A 20,460-nucleotide genomic window follows, 5' to 3' on the forward strand; every position below is an offset into this window, starting at 1 on the left:
TCCCAAGCCTGCTGGCTGGCCACGGAACTTCCCTGCCTTTACCTCCCCTGTGCCGGCCGACCCTACAGGTACTTCAGGCCATGCGTGACCTTTCATTTAGGCACTAGAGGTTTGAACTCAGGTATTTGTGTCATAATCACTTTAATGACCATCTCTCCACCCCATTTTTTTTTCTTTTTATTGTTCTTTGTTTTGTTCTTCCAGTGAAACTTCCTTAAAACGGTAAAAACAAAAGAACTGTGGAGGACTGTTTGGAGAGTAGTCCAACTTGAATTTTTAAAACTTGGATTAAATAGAATGTATCTGGTTTGATTTTGGTTTCGTTTGTTAGCGACAGCTCAGATCCAGGCCTTGTACACAGTAGGCGAGCACTGCCCTTCCCTCCCTCTCACCTCTCTTCCTTCTGAGCCAGGACTCGTGTTCAGCTCTGGCTAGATGACCCGGAACTTAGAGATCTGTCTGCCTCTGCCTTCCTGGGCATGGGTTAAAGGCGTGTGCCACCACAGTCAGTCAGTCTTACACACACACACACACACACACACACACACACACACACACCCCATCTTACTACACACTTGACTTTTTCTGTTTTTTGTTTTGTTTGTTTGTTTTTTAGTTTTATCAGCTGGGGAGGAGGGTACAGACATGTCTGTGGTCAGAGGATAACTGTATGGAGTTGGTTCTCTCTAGCATTTACATTGATTTTGGAGATTAAGCTTGGGTTATAAGGTTTGCACAGTAAACATACTGCTGAGCCAGTTAACTGGCCGTGGTTTTCATAGTTTGCATCTGTTGTAACTATGCAGGATGTGAGCCATAGACGAAGAGTGTGAGAAAATGTGTCTGTGATGGTTGTAACAAAAGAAGGCTTCAACAGAACCCAAGAGTTAAATAAATTCAGATCGTTATCTGAAAACAAAACCTTCTCGAAACACATTGGGGGTGATGGTGCATGTGTCCATGTGCACACATGACACAAAGTCTATTTAAGGTACAGAAAGTACAACCAGAGTGTACAGTGACCAAACATTCTTAATTATTGAGGATACAGTGAAGGTGGGTAGAGAAGGGTGGTTAATAGATTTTGGACAGATACCAATATAGAATAAGATAAGATTTTTCTTCAGAATAATTCTATTTCTCTCTTAAGGTATCCAAGTCCACCCATGGGTTCTGTCTCAGCGCCCAACTTGTCTGCAGCAGAAGAAAATGTGGAGTATGTACGGACTCTGTATGACTTTCCTGGGAATGATGCTGAAGACCTACCCTTTAAAAAGGGTGAGATTCTAGTGATAATAGAAAAGCCTGAAGAACAGTGGTGGAGTGCCCGGAACAAGGATGGCCGGGTTGGAATGATTCCTGTCCCTTACGTTGAAAAGCTTGTGAGGTCCTCACCACATGGAAAGCATGGAAATAGGAATTCTAACAGTTATGGCATCCCAGAACCTGCTCACGCATACGCTCAACCTCAGACCACAACTCCTCTACCTACAGTTGCCAGTACTCCTGGGGCAGCGATCAACCCTTTGCCATCCACACAGAATGGACCTGTCTTTGCAAAAGCAATCCAGAAGAGAGTACCGTGTGCTTATGACAAGACCGCGTTGGCATTGGAGGTAAACCTTATCAAGACTGGCCTCTGAGCATGGGTTTTTGTTTTTAATTTGAAGTTAGCTATCCATTTAAAGTTACTTATGTTCTTGGGAATTAGACAGGGGTTTCAGAGGATGCACTATTAATGTCTTGTCCTTTCCTAGTCATCATTTCAGTCCAGGTGCCCAGCCTGCTTGTTCTCTTTTCTGCTCCCAAAGCCTCATAGGTAGTTGGTTTTCTTTCCAGCAGGGAAAATGATAATTAGAAAGACCCATTACCTATGAGCAAAATTAGCATTCAGAGGTACAATAATACTTGTATAAATCCATATTTCCAACATTGTAATTAAGGAGCAATACAAATAAAATGTCTTAAAATTTAGCTGGGTAGAGAAATGAGTTTAAAATATATTGGCCCTTGATTGTTACAGATTCTGTAAATCATAATAGTATGAAATAGAACTTGAACTGTCACTGTCACTGTCATTTGTTTTTTTGGGGACAGGGTTTCTCTGTGTAGTCCTGGCGGTCCTGGAACTTGCTCTGTAGACCAGGCTGGCCTCAAACTCAGGAGATCTGCCTGCCTCTGTCTCCCAAGTGCTGGGATTAAAGGTGTGTGCCACCACTGTCTGACTTAGAAATGGAATTTCGAGGAACATTTCTTGGGCAAACATATATTGCTTAGTATTTCTTTTTTGCCTGTTTAAGTGCTGGGATTAAAGGCATGCACTACCACGCCTGGCTTGTTCTATTTTGTTTTAAGATAGTCTTACGTAGCTGAGGCTAAGCAATACCCCAGATCCTCCCATCTCTGCTTTCCAAGTGCTGGATTACAAGCATGCCTGGGGTAGCTTCAGTCCTTGTTTCTCCTATATCTGCATATAGATAGCACATATATTGTGAATACAAATAAAAATTAGCTATAGGGTTAGAGAGATTGTTCAGCACTTAAAAGCCCATATTGGTCTTGTAGGGTACTGAAATTAAGTTCTTAGCATCCACATTGGACAGCTCACAGTGGTTTGTAATTCCAGCTTCAGGGGGATCCAGTGTCTCTGGCTTCTTCAGGCACCTGCATATACACATCCATAAGTAAAATAAATGTTAAATTATTTTTTTAATTAACTATAATTCATTTATATGTAACTTTCTACTAATTATCCAGTTGTCTTTGGACCAGGAATAATATGTAAGTGAGTTACATTTGAAAATGTGTTTCAGGGTCAGTGACTTATGTATCTCTTCTTTTGGCTGGAAGGAAGAGTGAGTGCCTGCAGCTTACATCAGGGACCAGAATTGAGGAGGGATCCAGTTGGAAAGAAACCAGAGTAAGGGCCAGGCAAGGTGGCACTTGCTTGTAATCCCAGCACTCACTCAAGAGGCTGAGGCAGGAGGAATGGGGGGTTTGAAGTCTAATCGGCTGATCAGACTTCTACTACCATGAAACAAGTGTGCTTTCTCCCTTTTCCCTCCCTCTCCCTTTTTTCTCTCTCTTCTCTTCTCTTCTCTTCTCTTCTCTCTCTCTCTCTCTCTCTCTCTCTCTCTCTCTCTCTCTCTCTCTCTCACACTCTCACTCTCACTCTCACTCTCTCACTCACTCACTCACACATGCACACCTCACCTCTTACTTACTAGAGATGGGATCTCATTGTGTAGCTCTGCCTGTCCTGGAACTTGTTACATAGACCAGACTGAACTCAAAGATATCCCCCCTGCCTTTGCTGCCCAAGTGCTGAAATTAAAGATGTGTGCTACCACACCTGGCTCTATTTATATTATTTTAGTATTTTATGTGTATGGTATTTTGCCTATATGTCTCCTTTACATAGGTCTGTGCACCATGTAAGTGCCCTCAGAAGCCAGAAGAAGGTGTTGGATCCCCTGGAATTAGAGTTATAGGTGATTGTGAGCCACCGTGTAAGCACTAAGAACTCAACCCCGGTCCTCTAGAAGAATGCCATCTCTCCATCCTCCATATATCCCTCTTGACTGGTTCACACCTCACCCATGGATGCTTTGGGCTGTTAATACCTTCCAACTTGGTTCTAGGTGTGGTAGCACATACTTGCAATCCCAGTACTAGAAAGGTAGAGGCAGGATTAGGAGCCAGGCTAAAAGCAATAGGAGACCCTGACTAAGAGAAACAAAACAAAATGAAATACCATCCTGTTTGCCTTGTGGTTTCAGCCTGTTGAGAGAGTTCTCATCTCAGATGTAGGACTCAGGATACGTTAGGATGAAAGCTTTCAGGCACTCATTCATTGAACTCTGATTCTGGTTCTCTCTCTCTCTCTCTCTCTCTCTCTCTCTCTCTCTCTCTCTCTCTCTCTGTGTGTGTGTGTGTGTGTGTGTGTGTGTGTGTGTGTGTGTGTCTGTGTGTGTGTCTGTGTGTGTGTGTTTTCTAGACAGGATTTCACTGTGCATCCCAGGCTGGCCTCGAATCTGTTGACTGTTCTTCTGCCTCAGCATCCTTTAATGCTAAGATTATGAGAATACACTAACCATGCCTAGCTTGATCTTTGATTTTAAGAGACTATTTTAGATGATGTCTGCTGTGTGGGTGCATTCCTTGGCATGTGCAGAGTAGGTTCGTGTTGTTGTAGAAGGATGGCCTAGAGCTTTGTGAGTGGGAGAGCCAGACTACTGCTGTGTATTTTAAGATGACAGGTACTTGGTGTTACACAGCTCCCCTAGCCTCTCAAACCCCATTTCTCACAATGCTGACCCATTGTCTGTCATCAAACCTTCATCATTACAGGCTTTATCGGGCGCTTCCCGGCAAGAGCATGTTAGCAGAACCCCGGAAGTCCTTTACTGCTCCACTGAGGATGCTTCCTGTCAAACTGTGTCCCTCTGCTTGTGCTGTATACTAAAACTATCGGAGAGTCATGCCTGTCTGATCTTGTTAAAAACCAGTTCTCTTGGGACTGTTGCAACTAGGTTATTAGTGAAAGTGTTAAAATTAAGTTGAGGAAGACTAAGAAAAGTAGGGCAAAATGTGCCCATAATTGGAACTTCCTTATTCCCTTATTCCCTTCTTATCAAGGAGAAGAATGATGGCGTTGGTGAGCAGTATTCCCTGAATTATTTCACAAATTGTTGTTTTGTTTTTCCCCATAAAAATAATATATGATGAGTGTGGGAATGTAGATCAGCCCTCAGTTTGATTTCCAGCACTACGAAGTTTAAATAAAGAAGTTGACTTTTGAAAGATTCCCTGCAGTTTAAAAAATGTTAGCTGTTTTCCTCTTCTCAAGTAGTGATTTATTTGTGGCATGTGTAAGAGAAATGTAGATGTGTGTCCTCACTCTTTTGACAGCAGAGCTGGCCAGGTCTGTTGATGCAGGCCTGTAATCCAGCTATATGAGGGGCTGAAGCAGGACGATAAAAAGGTTAAGGCCATCCTGGGCAACTCAGTGAGACCTTGTCCCAAAAAGTTTAAAAACAAGAAACAAGGTTGGGATGTCATTGAGTGGTGGTTTGAGTCTCCGGTATGAAAGAAAGGGAAGGGAGGACGACAGCAGAGCTCTCTGTCTGTCTCCTGAGTGCAGCCACAGAGGGTGCTGTGAAGCCATCATATGCCACAGCAAGTTCTCAGACTCAGGTACACAATCTAGCCTGCCCTTTCCAAAAGGTCTTGTATGTGGGTTTGTGATTATGAGTGTAGTATGCCCAAAGGCCAGAAGAGGGTGTCAGATCCCCTGGCACTGGAGTTTCAGGCAGTTGTGAGCAGCCTGACATGACGTAAGCGTTCTGCTGAGCCCTCTAAAAGATCTCTAAGCAGAAGATAATAGTTGGAGCAAGAGTGCTGTTGTTACAGGATCCTTGTCAAAGTTCCTTAGCTGAGAAGCAAGACGGGGAAGTAGTGTGGGCCTGTTTTACATCCTGGTTTTTATGAGTATAGTTGTGGGCAAATTACTTAAGTTCTTTCAGCAACATGCATGGAATGTTGAGGTCATGTGGTTGGGTTTACAACCAATGAAAAGACAAAACAGAAAGTCTGTATAAAAACAAAAACACAAAAAGTAGGTCTCTTTCGGAGAGGTAGGAGCACCGCGATAGTGAAGGGTAAGGTTTTTAGCTCTTAGCTATTGCTCTGACCTCTTGGCTTTTGTCTCTGTATTGGCTCTGTGTTTCTTATTTAATAAGACGGTTGGTTACTTCTACAAGTTGACATTTGTCCATCAGCTCTCCATTATATAACCAACTAGGGTGGTGATGCGTGCACCAAGGAGCTTACCAGTGTGAGGACAGGGAGACTAGGGAAGAAGGTATAGGTATAGGTGGTCTGGAAAGGCTTCCTGGAGGAGGTAGCCCTTGGATTGAAGGATGAAGACAGCTAGCTGCTTAACCAGGGAAGGCAGAGGAGGGCCTTGAAACACTCTGGGCAGCTGCCAGTAGATGAACCTAGAGAGCAGGTGGGGTGAAGGGCCAGAGTGGCAAAGAAAGCAGGGCGGGTGTTCACATATTGTAAAAGCCCTGATGAGAGTGACATTTTTCTTGGCATTGCTTTAATTTGAAGTGTGAAACCACCAGTTTCTCAGAACTGGTTTTAGGGATTGTCTCCTTAGTGATTTTAAATTGCACAGGAAATGCTTTATTTCCTTCTAAAGAGACTCTCACTCATATTCTAGTATGCCTTTATACTAAAAAGAAAGGGAAGAGCCAGGTGTACACCTGCAGTCCCAGCGCTCGGAGGTGGAGACAGGAGCATCAAGAGTTCAAGATCATCCTGGGTTACATGAATAGACCCTACCTTAGAAAGTGGTAGGAGACAGTGGGCAGAGAATTTCTTAGCACTGTGAACATTACTTGTCTTGGGTACACACACTTATGTGTACACACACTTAATTAATAGGTGTTTTCTGTGTTGAGTTTGTATCTAAATGGAGCTTCAGTCACAGTTTCCTGTATGACAGAGGTTAAGAAACAGGGTTGAGGCCAGGTGGTGGTGGTGGTGGTGGCGGCGGCGGCGGCGGCGGCGGCGGCGGCGGCGGCGGCGCACGCCTTTAATCCCAGCACTTTATGAGTTTGAGGCCAGCCTGGTCTACAGAGTGAGATCCAGGAAAGGCGCAAAGTTACACAGAGAAACCCTGTCTCGGAAAAAAAAAGAAAAGAAAGAAAAGAAAAGAAACAGGGTTGAAGCCAGGCAGTGGTGGTGCACACACCTTTAATCCCAGCACTCAGGAAGCAGAGGCTGGTGGATTTCTGTGAGTTCCAGGTCAGCCACAGCTGCTCCACAGAGAAACTGTATCTTGAAAAATAAAAATAAAAAAAGAAAGAGAAGAAACAGGGTTGAAGTGATAGTGAAATGCTTGCTTTGCAGTGGTAAAGCCTGAGTCTGATCCCTAGAGTCCACATCAAAAGCTGGAGTGGAGTCTGTGCCTGTTGTCCTAGTGATGGAAGACAAGAGGCAAAGACAGAAGGATCCTTGGAAGCTCATGAGCTAGCTAGTCTAGCCCATGAGAGACCCTGTCTCACATAAAGGTGAAAATGCCTGAAGAATGGTACCCAGGATTGTCCCCTGACATCCACCTCCCACTCAACACGCACAACAGATTGTTACTCCTGGTGTTCTACAGGAATCAGTCAGGAGAAAACAATCTGTAATGTGTTCCATGTATCCATGTCACAAACTTCAAGTAAGACCTAAAGTGATTCAGAGCAGATTTGGTAAAAATCAAGGAGAAATTGAGTTGTGATGATTGCTTAGCCCTTAGTCCAACCTTCTCCAGGATATTCTGACCTTGTACATTGTCTTGACTTGGATACTATAAACATGTCCACTCCTTCAGCAGATTAACTCTTTCAATGATAACAGACAGGAACTTGGGATACTGTAGTGAACAAAACCAAAAGCTTCTTTTCTTGTAGAACTTACAGAACAGTTTACAGGGTGAGTTAGTTCTGGGCTGTTAGTTTTGTTAGTTAACAAGTTCTTGCATTCTGACTGTCAGAACCATTCATTTTATCTGTCCCCTTCCTGTGCTTACGTAGCCTCATGTTTTGGTTTTGTTTTGTTTTGGAGATGGGTCCTCATGCTGCCCGGTCTGGTCTTGAAATCCTGGGTTTGGGCTGGAGAGATGGCTCAGTGGTTAAGAGCACTGGCTGCTCTTCTAGAGGACCCGGGTTTAATTCTCAGCATCCATATGGCCGCTGACAACTGTCTGTAACGCCTGTTCCAGGGGATCTGACACCCTTACACAGACATACATGAAGGCAGAACACCACTGCATGTAAAATAAGAAAAGAAGAAAATCCTGAGCTCAAGCTATCCTTTGTCTTAACCTCCAAGTCATTAGGACTACAGGTGCACACCACACCCAGCTCCAGGGACTCTACTTGTTCCTCTTGAATTTTTTGTTTTATCTTGTTAAAGCTGTTTTCTGAATCCTTGGTAACTGATTAGGCATCCAGCACCTTGATTACTCTCCTATTTCTGGCTAACCATTTCACAGAAAGATTGGTGTATTTTGTTTTGTTAATGCAGGACCTCTGTGACCTTGAACTTGCTATACAGTTGAGGATGTCTCTGAACTTCTTATCCTCCTGCTTCCACTTCCCACATGCTGGCACTCCAGGCATTGACCTTTGTCTTAGTTGGAGTTTCTCTTGCTGAGATGAAACACCATGATGAAAAGCAGCGTGGATGGGTGGTCATTTGACTTACACATCACTGTTGGTTATTGAAAGCAGTCAGGGCAGGAACTTGTGGGAGGAACCTGGAGATACAAGAGCTGATTCAGAGACCATGGAAGAGTGCTGCTTACCTGCTTGCTCCACGTGGCTTGCTTTCTTACAGAATCCAAGACCTCTAGCTTAGGCATAGCACTACCCACAATGGGCTAGGCCCTCCCATATCAGTCAATCACTAATTAAGAAAATGTCCTACAGGCTGGCCCACAGCCCAGTCTTTTGGAGACATTTTCTTAATTGAGGCTCCTTCTCTGATGACTCTAGCTTTTGTCAAGTTGACATAAAAACTAGCCAGCACACCTGGTGTATATGGTACTAAGAATCAAACCCAGGGCTTTGTGCATGCCACACAAACACCCTGTACCATCCTCACAAAAAAGATTTGAGAAAGAGGGCTGGAGAGATGGCTCAGAGGTTAAGAACACTGGCTGTTCTTCCAGAGGTCCTGAGTTCAATTCCCAGCAACTACATGGTGGCTCACAACCATCTGTAATGAGATCTGGCTCCCTCTTCTGGCCTGCAGGGATACATGCAGACAGAACACTGTATACATAATAAATAAATAAATCCTAAAAAAAAAAAGATTTGAGAAAGAAACCTTTAGATCTTTTTACTAAAGTCTTCTGTGCAGCGTCTTGCCTGATATCTTCTGTTTGCTGACCTTTTCTGGCACTTTGTCCAGGTTTGGTTTCAAGCTCGCCTATAGAATTTACCATCTTCCCTGTTTTACACAAACCAAGTGACTGGACCGTATTTAGCATACCACTGTTTTCTGGGGTACGTTCTCTGTGACAGAACAGTCTTGAACTCTTACTCAGCTTGCCGAGCGGCCAGTACTTAAGTCTTCAATCCATCCTTACTAGCTTAAGAACACCTTTTATCTTTGATGCCTGTTCTTTTTACAATTTTTACTTGTTTTATGTGTATTTGTGTTTTGCCTGCATGTATGTCCGTGCACCACATGTGTACCTGGTACCTGACGAAGCCAAAAGGTGTCAGATCTGGAACTGGAGTTAGAGATGGTTGTAAAGTGCATGTGGTTGCTGAGAATCAAACCCGGGTCCTCTGGAACAGCAGTCAATGCTCTTAACCACTGATCTATGTCTCCAGCTCACTTTTTTTTTTTTTATTACTATTTTATTTATTTTTGAGACAGGATCTTATGTAGCCCAGCTAGCCTTGAATTCATTGTATAACTGTGGTGTAGACCTGGAATTTTTGATGCTTCTGCCTCTACCTACCAAGTGATGGGATTATAGGAATCCACCGATATTCCAGGTGTATGATTCTGGTGATCTTTGAGCTCACTAGCATCCTTAAGATAAAATAAAAATTGTTCTAGAGGTCATACATGATTATATTGGGATTTCTTCTTGAATTCCTTTGCCACCACCATCCGCTTGAAGGTTTAATAATTTATTTTATGTGTATGTGTATATGCTTGAGTGTGTATTTGAACCATATGTGTGCAGGTGTCCTCAGAAGAGAGTGTCAGATCCCCTAGAAGTGGAGTTCCAGGCAGTTGGAGCTGCCCAGTGGTGTGAACTGAACTCAGTCCTCTGGAGAGCAGCACATGCTCTTAACTGCTGAGCCCTCTCTTTGGTTTCTTTCTAACCCCTACTGTTCAGGTTATATCTCTTCTCTGAGTCGTTTGAATTAGCTTCCTCAAAGCCTGTTGTGCAAGTTCCCTTCAGTGACTGGCTGGGATTCTCAGAATTCTGTTTCGTCAGTTGGTTTTCTTTCATTGGTTAGAGTTAAATTCACAATAACAGTGTTCTGGCTTTGTTTTGTTTGTTCTAGATAGGATATTGCTATATAGCTAGGAAACCCTGAGTTCACTAAGCATGTGTTTGTGTGTCCTTGCCTTCCAGAAGTGCCTTACACTTGGAGGGGTTCTCCTGCTTCACAGCACTGTGCACCATGTGTAGCTTACAACAACAGTCTCTTCACTGCTTTTGCTTGCTGAGATGAAGCAGCGTGCCAAGCATAATGAAGTTTCAGTGTCCTAGAATAATCTCAGTGTCCCACAAAGGAACACACACAAAGCAGAAGCCGCTCAGCAAGGCAGCTCTTTTTGTATATAGGGTGGGCTAGAACCCAGTCCAGGCTAGCACGCAGCTGGGGCAGGACGTTCACTTGGTTTTTATTTAACACAGATAACTGTTTTTCCCCCATTGGCTGGGGTCTGTCATGGTCTTTTGCACTTGGCTACTTTAAAAAGAACTGGACAGAGGAGAGGGGGAAGGAGTCAGCTACGATAGGCCAAGTTCTGGGAGGAGGTGTTACCAGATTGGGGAAAGGTTGAGATTAAAAGATGTGCATACAAATTTTACAAGGTGGGGAGATTATTGGCCCTTGGTGGCCAACGATCTGATGAAAGAAAACCATTTCTCACAGTAGCACTGGTTATATTTTCAGTCTTGGAGATCATCATCCAATGGGGAGTGAGTGACCTGTAGTTTATAGCCACATTGTATTGATCCTCCATCGTGTTCGTCATGAAGCACCTGACTCAGCCCTGGAGAGCCACATGAGGTCACAACTTACTGATAGAAGGGTGCTTTCCCTCCTCTCCGTCACATGCCAGGAGCAGGAAGCCTTTCCCCACTGCAGTACCCACAGGCCAGTGCTCACCTTCTTCAGAGCCTGAGAGTCCAGGGCCCGCGGAATCCCCTTTGGATTTTCCATGGGGACTGAGCAGACTCTAACTCTTACTTGTTCTTGAAGTAGGTCTTGCTGTGTTGCCCAGGCTGGTTTTGAGCCCTAGTATAGAAGCTATTCACACAGGTACCTGACTTACACTTCTGTCTTGAGTGTGTGTTATAATCAGTTCTTGCAACTAATTTTTAGAAATTTTCATTTTTTTCTATTTCTTTACTGCCAAAGATGCTTTTTTTCCCCATGATCACAACACCATGTCCAAGGCAAGAATGTTCTCTGGACATTGATATACACCTATAGTCACTTTCTTCTGGAGGCTGAAGCAGGAGGATTAAGTTCAAGGCTTGCCTGGGTTACATGGTAAATTCCAGACCACTCTGGGCTACATAAATATTGTGATACCCAGCTGCCAAAAGAATAGATGTGTCTGTCAGTACAGGCTCATGCTAGAGCCCAGGATGGTCTCGAGATAAACAATCCTCCTGCTGCATTAGCTTCTCAGGGACTAGAATTCTAGGGATGGATCAGCCTATTCATTACTCCTCTAAAAGACAGCTTTAGGAAATCCTTCAGCTGCTAAAGTCAGGGAATAGTCCAGGGGGGAAAGTGCTTAGCTCTTTTTATTACATGTATTGATTTGTGTGCCTAAGAACAACTTGAGGGAGTCCGTGTTCTTCCTTATACCAAGTGGGTCCTGGGGATGGGGCTCAACTGTCAGGCAAACCCCTTTATCTGCTGAGCCATCTTGCCGTCCCAGGTTCTCAGCAGGGGCTCACTATGCAGCCCTGGTTAGCCTGGAATTCTTAGAGATCTGCCTGCCTCTGCTTCTCACATTTTTTATAAAAAAAAATTTTCTATTGGCAAATCATAATGTCATTGCTTATAAATCAGAATGAACTGTTCTTCAGAGGATTTTGTTTGCCTAGGGAGATAGCTCGTCCATAAAGCACTTGCCACACTAGCGTGAGGACTTGGGTTTGTTCCTCAGAGCCCATGTGAACAGCCAGGAATGGTGCGTACATTTATAATCACAGTGCTAGGGAGAAGGAAATACTTGGTACCCGTGGCTCACCTACCAGCTAGCCTAGCCTAATTGGTGACCTTAGGTCCCAGGGAGAAACACCATCCCAAAAATGAAAGTAGGTGGCTCCTGAGGAATGACAGCCAAGGTTGGCCTCAGGCCTCCATGCATATATACGTGTAACACACATGTACATGGACATATATGCCAAAAGGGGGAGGTGGTTTTTCTTAGTATATAAATAGGATGAGAATACTCTGAAATTTATTTGGTAATTTTCAGACGGTCTTACAGCAGAGCCCTTAGACGACTTTTTTTTTTTTTTTTAAAGGTAGTCTCACATTCATTCATAGCCCAGGCTGACATTAGACTTGGCTATCCTTCTACCTTGGCCTCCTGTGTGCTGGGGTAGTGCTTGAAGACCACCATACCTGGCTTTATTGTGGTCGGTGCGTGCCTGCGTGATGAATGGTAGGCACATACATGCCACCATGTACATGTGGCAGTCAGGGGACAACTTTGTAGAGTCATTTCTCTCCTTCCACCTTTTCGTGGGTTCTGAAGGTTGAATCAGGCCCCCAGGCTTGCACAGCCAGTACCTTACCCGCCAAGTCACTTGCTAGCCTCTCGTGGCTTTGATATTTTCCTTACTGAGCATATTTTCATTTACATACTGACTATTTGTATTTTCTGTGGGGTAGTATCTATTAGAGTCTACAAAAGCCTACTGCTTTTGTAGAGGATCCCATGTCAGGTGCTTGTCATCTCCAGGGGGATCTGACACCCCTGCGCTCTGTAAGCATCCATATTCACGTGCACACGCCCACACCCACACCCACAATTAAACAATAAAAATTAATATTAGTAACAGTAAGGGTGATGTGTCTCTAGCTCTGTAATAGAGTGCCTGCTTGGCAGGGCAGATGGCGCTGCTTGTAGTCACAGGAAGGACGAGGTCGGTGCTGCTCCCAGACTCTGCCTAGCCTACACTGACCATCTCGGTAGGCCCACACTCCTTCAGCAGAAGCAGTGGCTTGTTTTCGTTCTGTGTTGTTGACTCAGTACTTTATATTATATATATAACTGTTGTTAGGTTGGTTTTTTAATATTTATTTACTTATGTATGCAATATTCTGTCTACCTGCAGGCCAGAAGAGGGCATCAGATCTCACTATAGATGGTTGTGAGCCTCTATATGGTTGCTGGGAATTGAACTCAGGACCTCTGGAAGAGCAGCCAGTGCTCCTAACCCTCTGAGCCATCTCTCCAGCCCCTGTTGTTATATTGTTATCTAACATATTCAACAGGCATTGGCCAAATCGGGACTGCTGAATGTGTACTGTTTAACTGCAGCAAAGATAGGGAAGTTGCTTAAAAGTGAGAGACTGCCTTAAATCAGTGGGTAGAAAGAGTCCTGGTGGGAAGTGGAAAGTGAATGTTTTTCAGTGTCTTGCATCCTCTGTTCTCATCTTCCTGTTGTCTCTAACCTGCTGTATCCGTTAGAATGATTTGTTAGACACTGTCTTCAGGTCTTCTACATCCATCATTCTATTTGCTTTTAAGGGATTGCTTGGTTGGTTAGTTGGTTTTGACTTTTTGAGACAACTTGATGGAGCCAAGGCCGCTGGCTTTGAACTCACTGAGTAGCCGGGGCTAACCCTGAATTCCTGGTCCTCCTTTCTTCACCTTGCAAGTGCTGGATTACAGACACATACACCATGGCATGTAACTCTGAAGTGGCATTTTTCCTGTGCGTTGTCTCCTCCCCTACCCTTTGCTGAGACTCAAACACTGGGACTTAGACTGCTAGACAAGCGTTGTACTCCTACCCCTGGCTCCCCTTTATCCACTTTGATAGGACTCTGTTACTGAGTTGAAAATTTTGGCTTTTACCAAATTTACCCCGTGGCTCAGTGGATAGAGATACTTGCTGCCCAGCCTGGGGACCTGAGTTATCACTAGGACCCAATCGGTGGAAAGAACTGACTCCTAAAACTGCCCGTTCCACGCATAAGCCCTCCACCCACACTCATACATGTGTGCACACAATACACACAAGTATATACATGTAACAAACATTTCTTTTAGTTTTATGGGTATGAATGTTTTGTCTACATGTGTATCTGTGTACCACCTGCGTGTCTGGTGCCAGAGGTAGGCACCACCTTGCAAAGTGGAGTTACAGACAGTTGTGAGCTACCATGTGGTGCTGGGAATTGAGCCTGGGTCCTCTGGAAAAGCAAGTTTGGTTAATGGCTGAGCTGTCTTTGCAGACCCAGTGAGACGTATTGTTAGACCCTTTCTTTATAGAAAATTACAGTGGGCAGAAGAGATTGGGAGTAGCACAAACAACATGCACTCTCGGCAACACGCACACACTCTTGCACCAGCTCAGTGTCCCGTGGTTTCTAGCTTTATTTTGTTGCAAGCGGTGGTAGATTGTCTTTCTTTTAAGCCAGCCTCCTAAAGAGCACCAGAAGCAGATTGTCAGAACATGGAAGTAGGTCAGTGGGAGCACGGCTTCGGATATACTTTTCGTGATGAGTATATAAGTACAGTTTTGAAAATCCTGATCAGACACTTGTTGGGCCCTGAAAGGACCTCCCCAGAGCTCTCTGGGTCCCCAAAATGCTTTGAAAACCTGTTTTGTTTTGTTTTATTTATCTATCTATACTTATTTTTGGGCTGCTCACTCTGTACCTCGAACTCAGAGATCCACCTGCCTCTGCCTCCCAAGTACTGGGATTAAAGGTGTGCGTCATCACCGCCTGGCAAAGAACTCTTTGACGATAAAATTCCCAGCTTTTACTAGATGAGCAAACTAATCTCTGAACTCTGGGTGCCTGTCCTCCAGCAGTAGATGGAGTTCTACAGCCTGCATTTTTGTTTGTCTTTAATTACATTTGGAGTGTGTGTGTGTGTGTGTGTGTGTGTGTGTGTGTGTGTGTGTGTGTATGCGCATGCGCGCGCTCTCATGTCAGGGTGGTGTGTAGCAGTCAGAACAACATACAGGAGTCAGTTTTCTCCTTGCATCATGTGAGTCCTAGAACTGAACTCATGTTGTCAGGCTTGGTGATCGGTGCCTTTGTCCTCGGAGCTATCTCTGGCTTGTGCTCTGGATTGCAGAAGCTCAGAGCTAAGCCTCGTGTTGTGATTTACACCTGTAAGCTCAGTACTTGGGACTGAAGGCAGGCCAGCCTGAGTTATGAATGTAAGACCCTGTCCCCAACCTGCACCCCACCCTACAGTGACTGTCCCATAGAAAGTCAGGGACAGCTCAGGGTGGTGTCATGGATGCTTAGGGACCATGGTGAGTGAGGCGATGTTGCTGATAGAATTTCCACCCCTGTGAATTGAAGTGAGAGGATTCCCTCCTTTCTTCCTCCCTTCCCTCATGCACACTTACTTTTGTCATTGTGTTTTGTGTATTAGGAGGTCAGAGGTCAACATCAGGTGCTGTCCACCTTGTATTTTGAGACAGGGTTTCTCAGTGACCCTGGAACTAGACCGCCAGGGATTCACCTTTCTCTGCCCTACCAGCTCTATTTACAGCTCCATGCCACCGTGGTTAGCCTTTTTTCATGTATTCTGGGGATGAAACTCAGAGCCTTATGCTTGCATGGCAAGTTCTTTGGTGCCTTCGCCCACTAAACCATCTTGCCAGCCCTGGTTTGTTTTGTTGTTGTTGTGGTGGTGGTGGTGGTGGTCTTTTAGTATGAAATACTTCACAGATGTGTGTTATTGCTTGTGCGGAGTCCATGCTGATCATCTCTGTATCATTCCAGTCTTTGATAAATACACCGTCAAAGCAGTACGGTTTCTTACTTTGAGACAGCATCTCAGTGAGCCCAAGCTGTGTGCTGGGACTGAGTGCCAGGCCTGGCTGCTTCCCGCCCCTCTGTCCAGCTTACCATGTCCATGTGTGTCCATTTACGAGTAACCACTGGGGTGACGGCTGCTTCGTGCTCAGAAGCTGCTTCACAAATGCTTGCCACCTGAGAGGTGTCCTGGGTGCGCTGGTGGTGTCCTGTGTCTTTGTAGTACTTGATTTTCAGGTCCAAACACTGAAGAAGTAAAGGTTAGTTAGTCTTAGTCTTTGGGTAGATACTATTTGTGATTTAATGTAAACTGTCTTTTTGTTGTTTGCACAGTGATGCTGATTTTGTCTTTTTTATCCCTACAGGTTGGTGACATTGTGAAAGTCACAAGGATGAATATAAATGGCCAGTGGGAAGGCGAGGTGAATGGGCGCAAAGGGCTTTTCCCTTTCACACATGTTAAAATCTTTGACCCTCAAAATCCAGATGACAACGAGTGATTGCTGTTGCCGACCCTGCTGCTGCCTTGTTCTGCCTGTCGTAGTCTCCGTTGAAGTGGGAGGCACTCTCCCATGCAAGTCACACCGAGCTGCTGGTGGCCGGCTTTCCATCCACTGGGTCTCCTGCACATTTGGAATGCCTCCAGCCCCTGCCTCCTGGCATTTGTATCATAGTCATGCTGTCAAAGAGTAGCGGTCTTAGCGTCCTTCTGGACTGTGAACTGGAACCCTGGTGGAAGGAAGCACACAGTAGAACTGCACAGAAGGGTCTTCTTCTCATCACTGCCTCGTTTGTATTGGAGACGGACTCTTGTGTGAGCCTGCTGACGGTCCACACGGAGAGGGCTAGCCTCGGCAAGCTCTTGCTGTTGCTGGTCCACAGAGCAGTGGCTTTGCTACCGACTTGTTTTTCTTTGGACGACAGAGGAAGTAAACTCCAGACAGTTCTGTCCAAACTCCTGCAGTCTGGCTTGTTTCCACTTTCTTTTGTTTAGTTTTGGTTTTGGAAGACTAATTCATTAGAGTTGTGTGTTCTGAACAGATTTTTAAATAGTAGGTTGGATTTTTGTGATAGTCTAAGGAACAATACGTGTCCCTGAGCTTCCAAACTGAAGCTGCTGTACGTAACTAAAGAATATGAAAAAGACACCCTGAAGTAGAGGCCTTTATCTTTTGGTTGCCACGATACCTTGTGTGCCGTGTGGCAAACAGTGCACACACACAGCAGTCATGGTGTGCCGTGCTGGGTGCAGCCTGGAAGCACCAGGGTGAACCACCGGTGGTCTGGGGACCCTGTGGCTGTCTGTCACTGTTGCTACCAACAGGAGCAGAAAGGGTGGAGCGCTTGGTCAGTTCTGTCTAGCGTTTGAATAAGTACACCCCTTTAAGAACTCAATCAAGTGAGTCATCACAGAGTCCTGTCAGCTCTTCCTGTCCAGACCCAGCCTGTCCAGGCAGCTTGAAAGTAGTAGTCCTGTCTGGTTCCACAGCCTAAGTGGAACAGAACACAGTGCCCCTAAACCAAGAAAATGCAGGCTCTGGAGCCCTTAACCCGTATACCATGAGCCAACAACATGCAAGCCAGCTGGTACAAATGTGTGTGCCCCTCATCTGCACGTGGCAACCCTGAGTTCTAGAACCTTTCTGTAGTATGCTGTTTCAGCTGGACCCTGATGAGGACACGCCTCCACACAGAACTCCAAGCAGACCGAGAAATGTAGCAGTGACTTAGTGAGCAGTCCAGCGTTTACAGACAGCTGTAACTGGGGCCCTGGCTCTGGAGGCTCTTAGGCTGTGAGAACTAATGTATACATTCAGCAGACAAAACTAACACAAGCATTTGTCCACTATATTTATTTCTCTTCAAGACTTGTTTTTTAATTTTGTGTATATTGGGCATGGTGGCACACACCTTTAATCCCAGCACTCAGAAAGGCAGAGGCAAGCAGATCTCAGAGTTCAAGGCTAGCCTGGTCTGTGTAGTGTGTTACAGGATAGCCAGGCCTACAAAGAGAGACTGTTTCAGAAACACCCCCTGTAAAGGTGTGTGGGTGTTTTGCCTGCATGTATGAATGTGCATCACATGGGTGCGGTGTCTGAGGAGGCAGGAAAAGAGGGTTGGATCCTCTGGAACTGGAGTTACTGTGTGGGTGCTAAGAGTTGAACCTGGGTCCTCTGTAAGAGCGGCAAGTGCTCTTAGCTGCTGAACCATTCCTTGAGCCCCATCAGCTTCTCTTTAAATCAGGCTGATAAGTGCCATATTTAAGAATGTTCATGTGACAAAATGGTCATTTGGGGTTTGGGGGTATTATCATGTCTCCCTGTCTGTGGCTTTCCAGAAAAAAAGTGGTAAAGGTCAACTTTTTCCATCTCTGAAAGCCACCGTTTTTAGCCAGATGTGTTGAGTGGGCCCCAAACTCTGCCTACAACAACACTTGCCTTCTGGCTAGTGACCGACCCAGTTCAGCCCTAGCCTTGTTCACAGAGGACAACCCCTGAGGAATCGTTACTGGGGCTTGAACCTCTTGCCTTACACATGCTAGAGAAGCCCTCTACCACTGAGCTCTTTCTTAAATTTTGAGATGGGATCTCCATAAATTGCCCGTGCGGGCTTTGACTTTTTCATCCCAGCCTCGGCTGAAATTACAAAGGTTTGAGTCACCACACCCAGCTTTTAAGGTCTTTTTAAACTACATGTAGCTGAAGGGCTTGGTGCCGTTTGATGATAACAGCCTGCTCAGTGCAGGCAGGCGTGTTTGAGACCAGCAAGACTCCATGTGGATGCAGGATCAGAATGTCCCATAAGCCTGGCGTTTGGTTTATGAAATCAGTTCATTTGGCCCATGTAGATGTTTCTACAGCTCTCTGAAGTCCAGAGCTGGAAATAAAGACTTAAGTTCTGAACTCTCAGGATATGTGCCGAAAGTAGTAATTTCCTTTCCTGACTTAAAAGCTCGTCAGTTTCTTAATCAGGAAAATTTTCCTTTTCACACTGATAGAAAGTGGCATCTTGCCTAGGTCCCACTCTTGTGGGAATGTGATCCAGGGGTGGCTCTCCTTCCGTGGCCGGCATTGTCCCGTGGTCTGCTCTGCTGTGGTGTAGAAAGTGCTGGGATGACAACCCACTCACTGTGGCTGTCGTATTGAGAAGGACTTGGTCAGGTAGTCAGGGTGTAGACGGCTAGGTTGGAGTCCGTTTCCCAGGCAGGACCTCCCGTGCTGAAGGCCTGTCACCCCTGCGCTGCTCTGACACACCTGTTGCAGGTCATCCAGACTCAGAACCCTGTGCTCTCCGGAAGAGACTCTGTGCCCTCCCTTGGAGTTGCAGGTTCCTGGCACTGTGCCAGCCCTCCTCTACAGCTGTTTACAGACAAGATGGGCCAAGACTGATGGCCACTGCTCTTGGAACTTTTGCTCAGAAGAATAATGAGCTTTTTTTTTTTTTAAAGGGATGATGTGTTTTTGTTCCAGGTGTTTATAATTTAATCTTTTAATATTATGTTCATTAACCTCTTAAAATGAGTGGATTCTTGATTGTTTTAACACAGTACCTAAGACTAATGCTTTCTGTGGACTCCTCACCATGGGACCAGAGAACCACATCCCTGGTAACTGCTGTGAGCGTGGACACTGAGCTGCTTGTATATTCTAGAAGAGCAGGAGGACAGTTCTGAGACAGGAGGAACAGTGGCCTTGCTTCTAGACGGTCTTCACTGTGTGTTTTAAAACGACATAAAACTCTTTTGACGTGTATAACTTAAAGATCATAAGTGTCAGGCAATAATATTTTCTGTGTAAGCTTTTAAAATTATTTTTGGGGATCATAGCTTGTTTTATTTTGTGCTATAAAATTAACAGTATTAAATGACTTATATTCTTAGAATACATTGAGTGTCTTTTCTTAACAGATTAGTGCCTTTTTATTTTTGTATTCCGTTTTACGTTACTGGTCCCAGCATCAAAGTCCTTGTTTCCATGGCCTGTTTGTACATTGTCTCAATAAAACGTGCACCAGCTGGCGGTGGCAGCAGCCTCGGTGTTTCGGTGTCTCCTCAGTCAGCCCCCACCAGCCTCTCCCAACCGGTAAACTGTGGCAAAGCCCCTGCTACTCAACGTAGACTCGCTCCTGCTTCCCTCAGCCCAAAATGGCAGCTTCCTGAGTCTGGGAAATAACTGTTCTCTGGGTATAGTGGGTGCTGTGGGAGAGGCCCACACTTGGACTCAGCCTTCTGAGCAGGGGGTGCAGAAGACTGCCCATGGTGAACCAGTGCAGAGGCTCTGCTCTGCTGAGCCTGAACTAACCAGAGGTGCTCAGTGGTCAGGGAAAGTGAGCATCCTGTCTGCTACCTGCTACCATCCCTGTCTGTATGTGGACCCCCTTGTGAGCTTTGAGGATCACTGGGGTGGGAACTTTGTGTTGGCTTGCTTAAAAGCCTCACAGATTGCTGGATAGTGAGGGTGCACGCCTTTAGTCCCAGCACTCCTGCAGAGGCAGGCAAATCTCTGAGTTGGAGGCCAGCCTGGTCTACAGAGTTCCAGGGCAGCCAGGGCTACACAGAGAGACCCTGTCTCAAAAAAAAAAAGCCTCACAAACTACTTTGGCCAGGGTCACCTTCCCTTCTTGTGACCCCAGTAAGCACATTGTACCTTTTATGTGCATTTTATTCTCATGC

General features: G+C 45.3%; 1 protein-coding gene and 1 non-coding gene across 2 annotated transcripts in view; one reads left to right on the plus strand and one right to left on the minus strand.

Moving 5' to 3' along the window:
* Crkl (CRK like proto-oncogene, adaptor protein) overlaps positions 1-16,934 on the plus strand; it is a 35,188-nt gene extending 18,254 nt beyond the window's left edge. Inside the window, exons 2-3 of the mRNA XM_059277125.1 lie at positions 1,151-1,616; positions 16,154-16,934. Coding sequence (XP_059133108.1) covers positions 1,151-1,616; positions 16,154-16,288 — 601 coding nt within the window. The 3' untranslated portion in view covers positions 16,289-16,934. The remainder of the gene's footprint in view (positions 1-1,150; positions 1,617-16,153) is intronic.
* On the minus strand, positions 15,680-15,784 carry LOC131923020 (U6 spliceosomal RNA). Its single transcript, XR_009382475.1, has one exon. It is a non-coding gene; the product is annotated as a U6 spliceosomal RNA (small nuclear RNA).
* Positions 16,935-20,460: the final 3,526 nt, after the last annotated feature.

Source organism: Peromyscus eremicus, chromosome 12, assembly GCF_949786415.1.
Source record: "Peromyscus eremicus chromosome 12, PerEre_H2_v1, whole genome shotgun sequence".
Taxonomy (NCBI): domain Eukaryota; kingdom Metazoa; phylum Chordata; class Mammalia; order Rodentia; family Cricetidae; genus Peromyscus; species Peromyscus eremicus.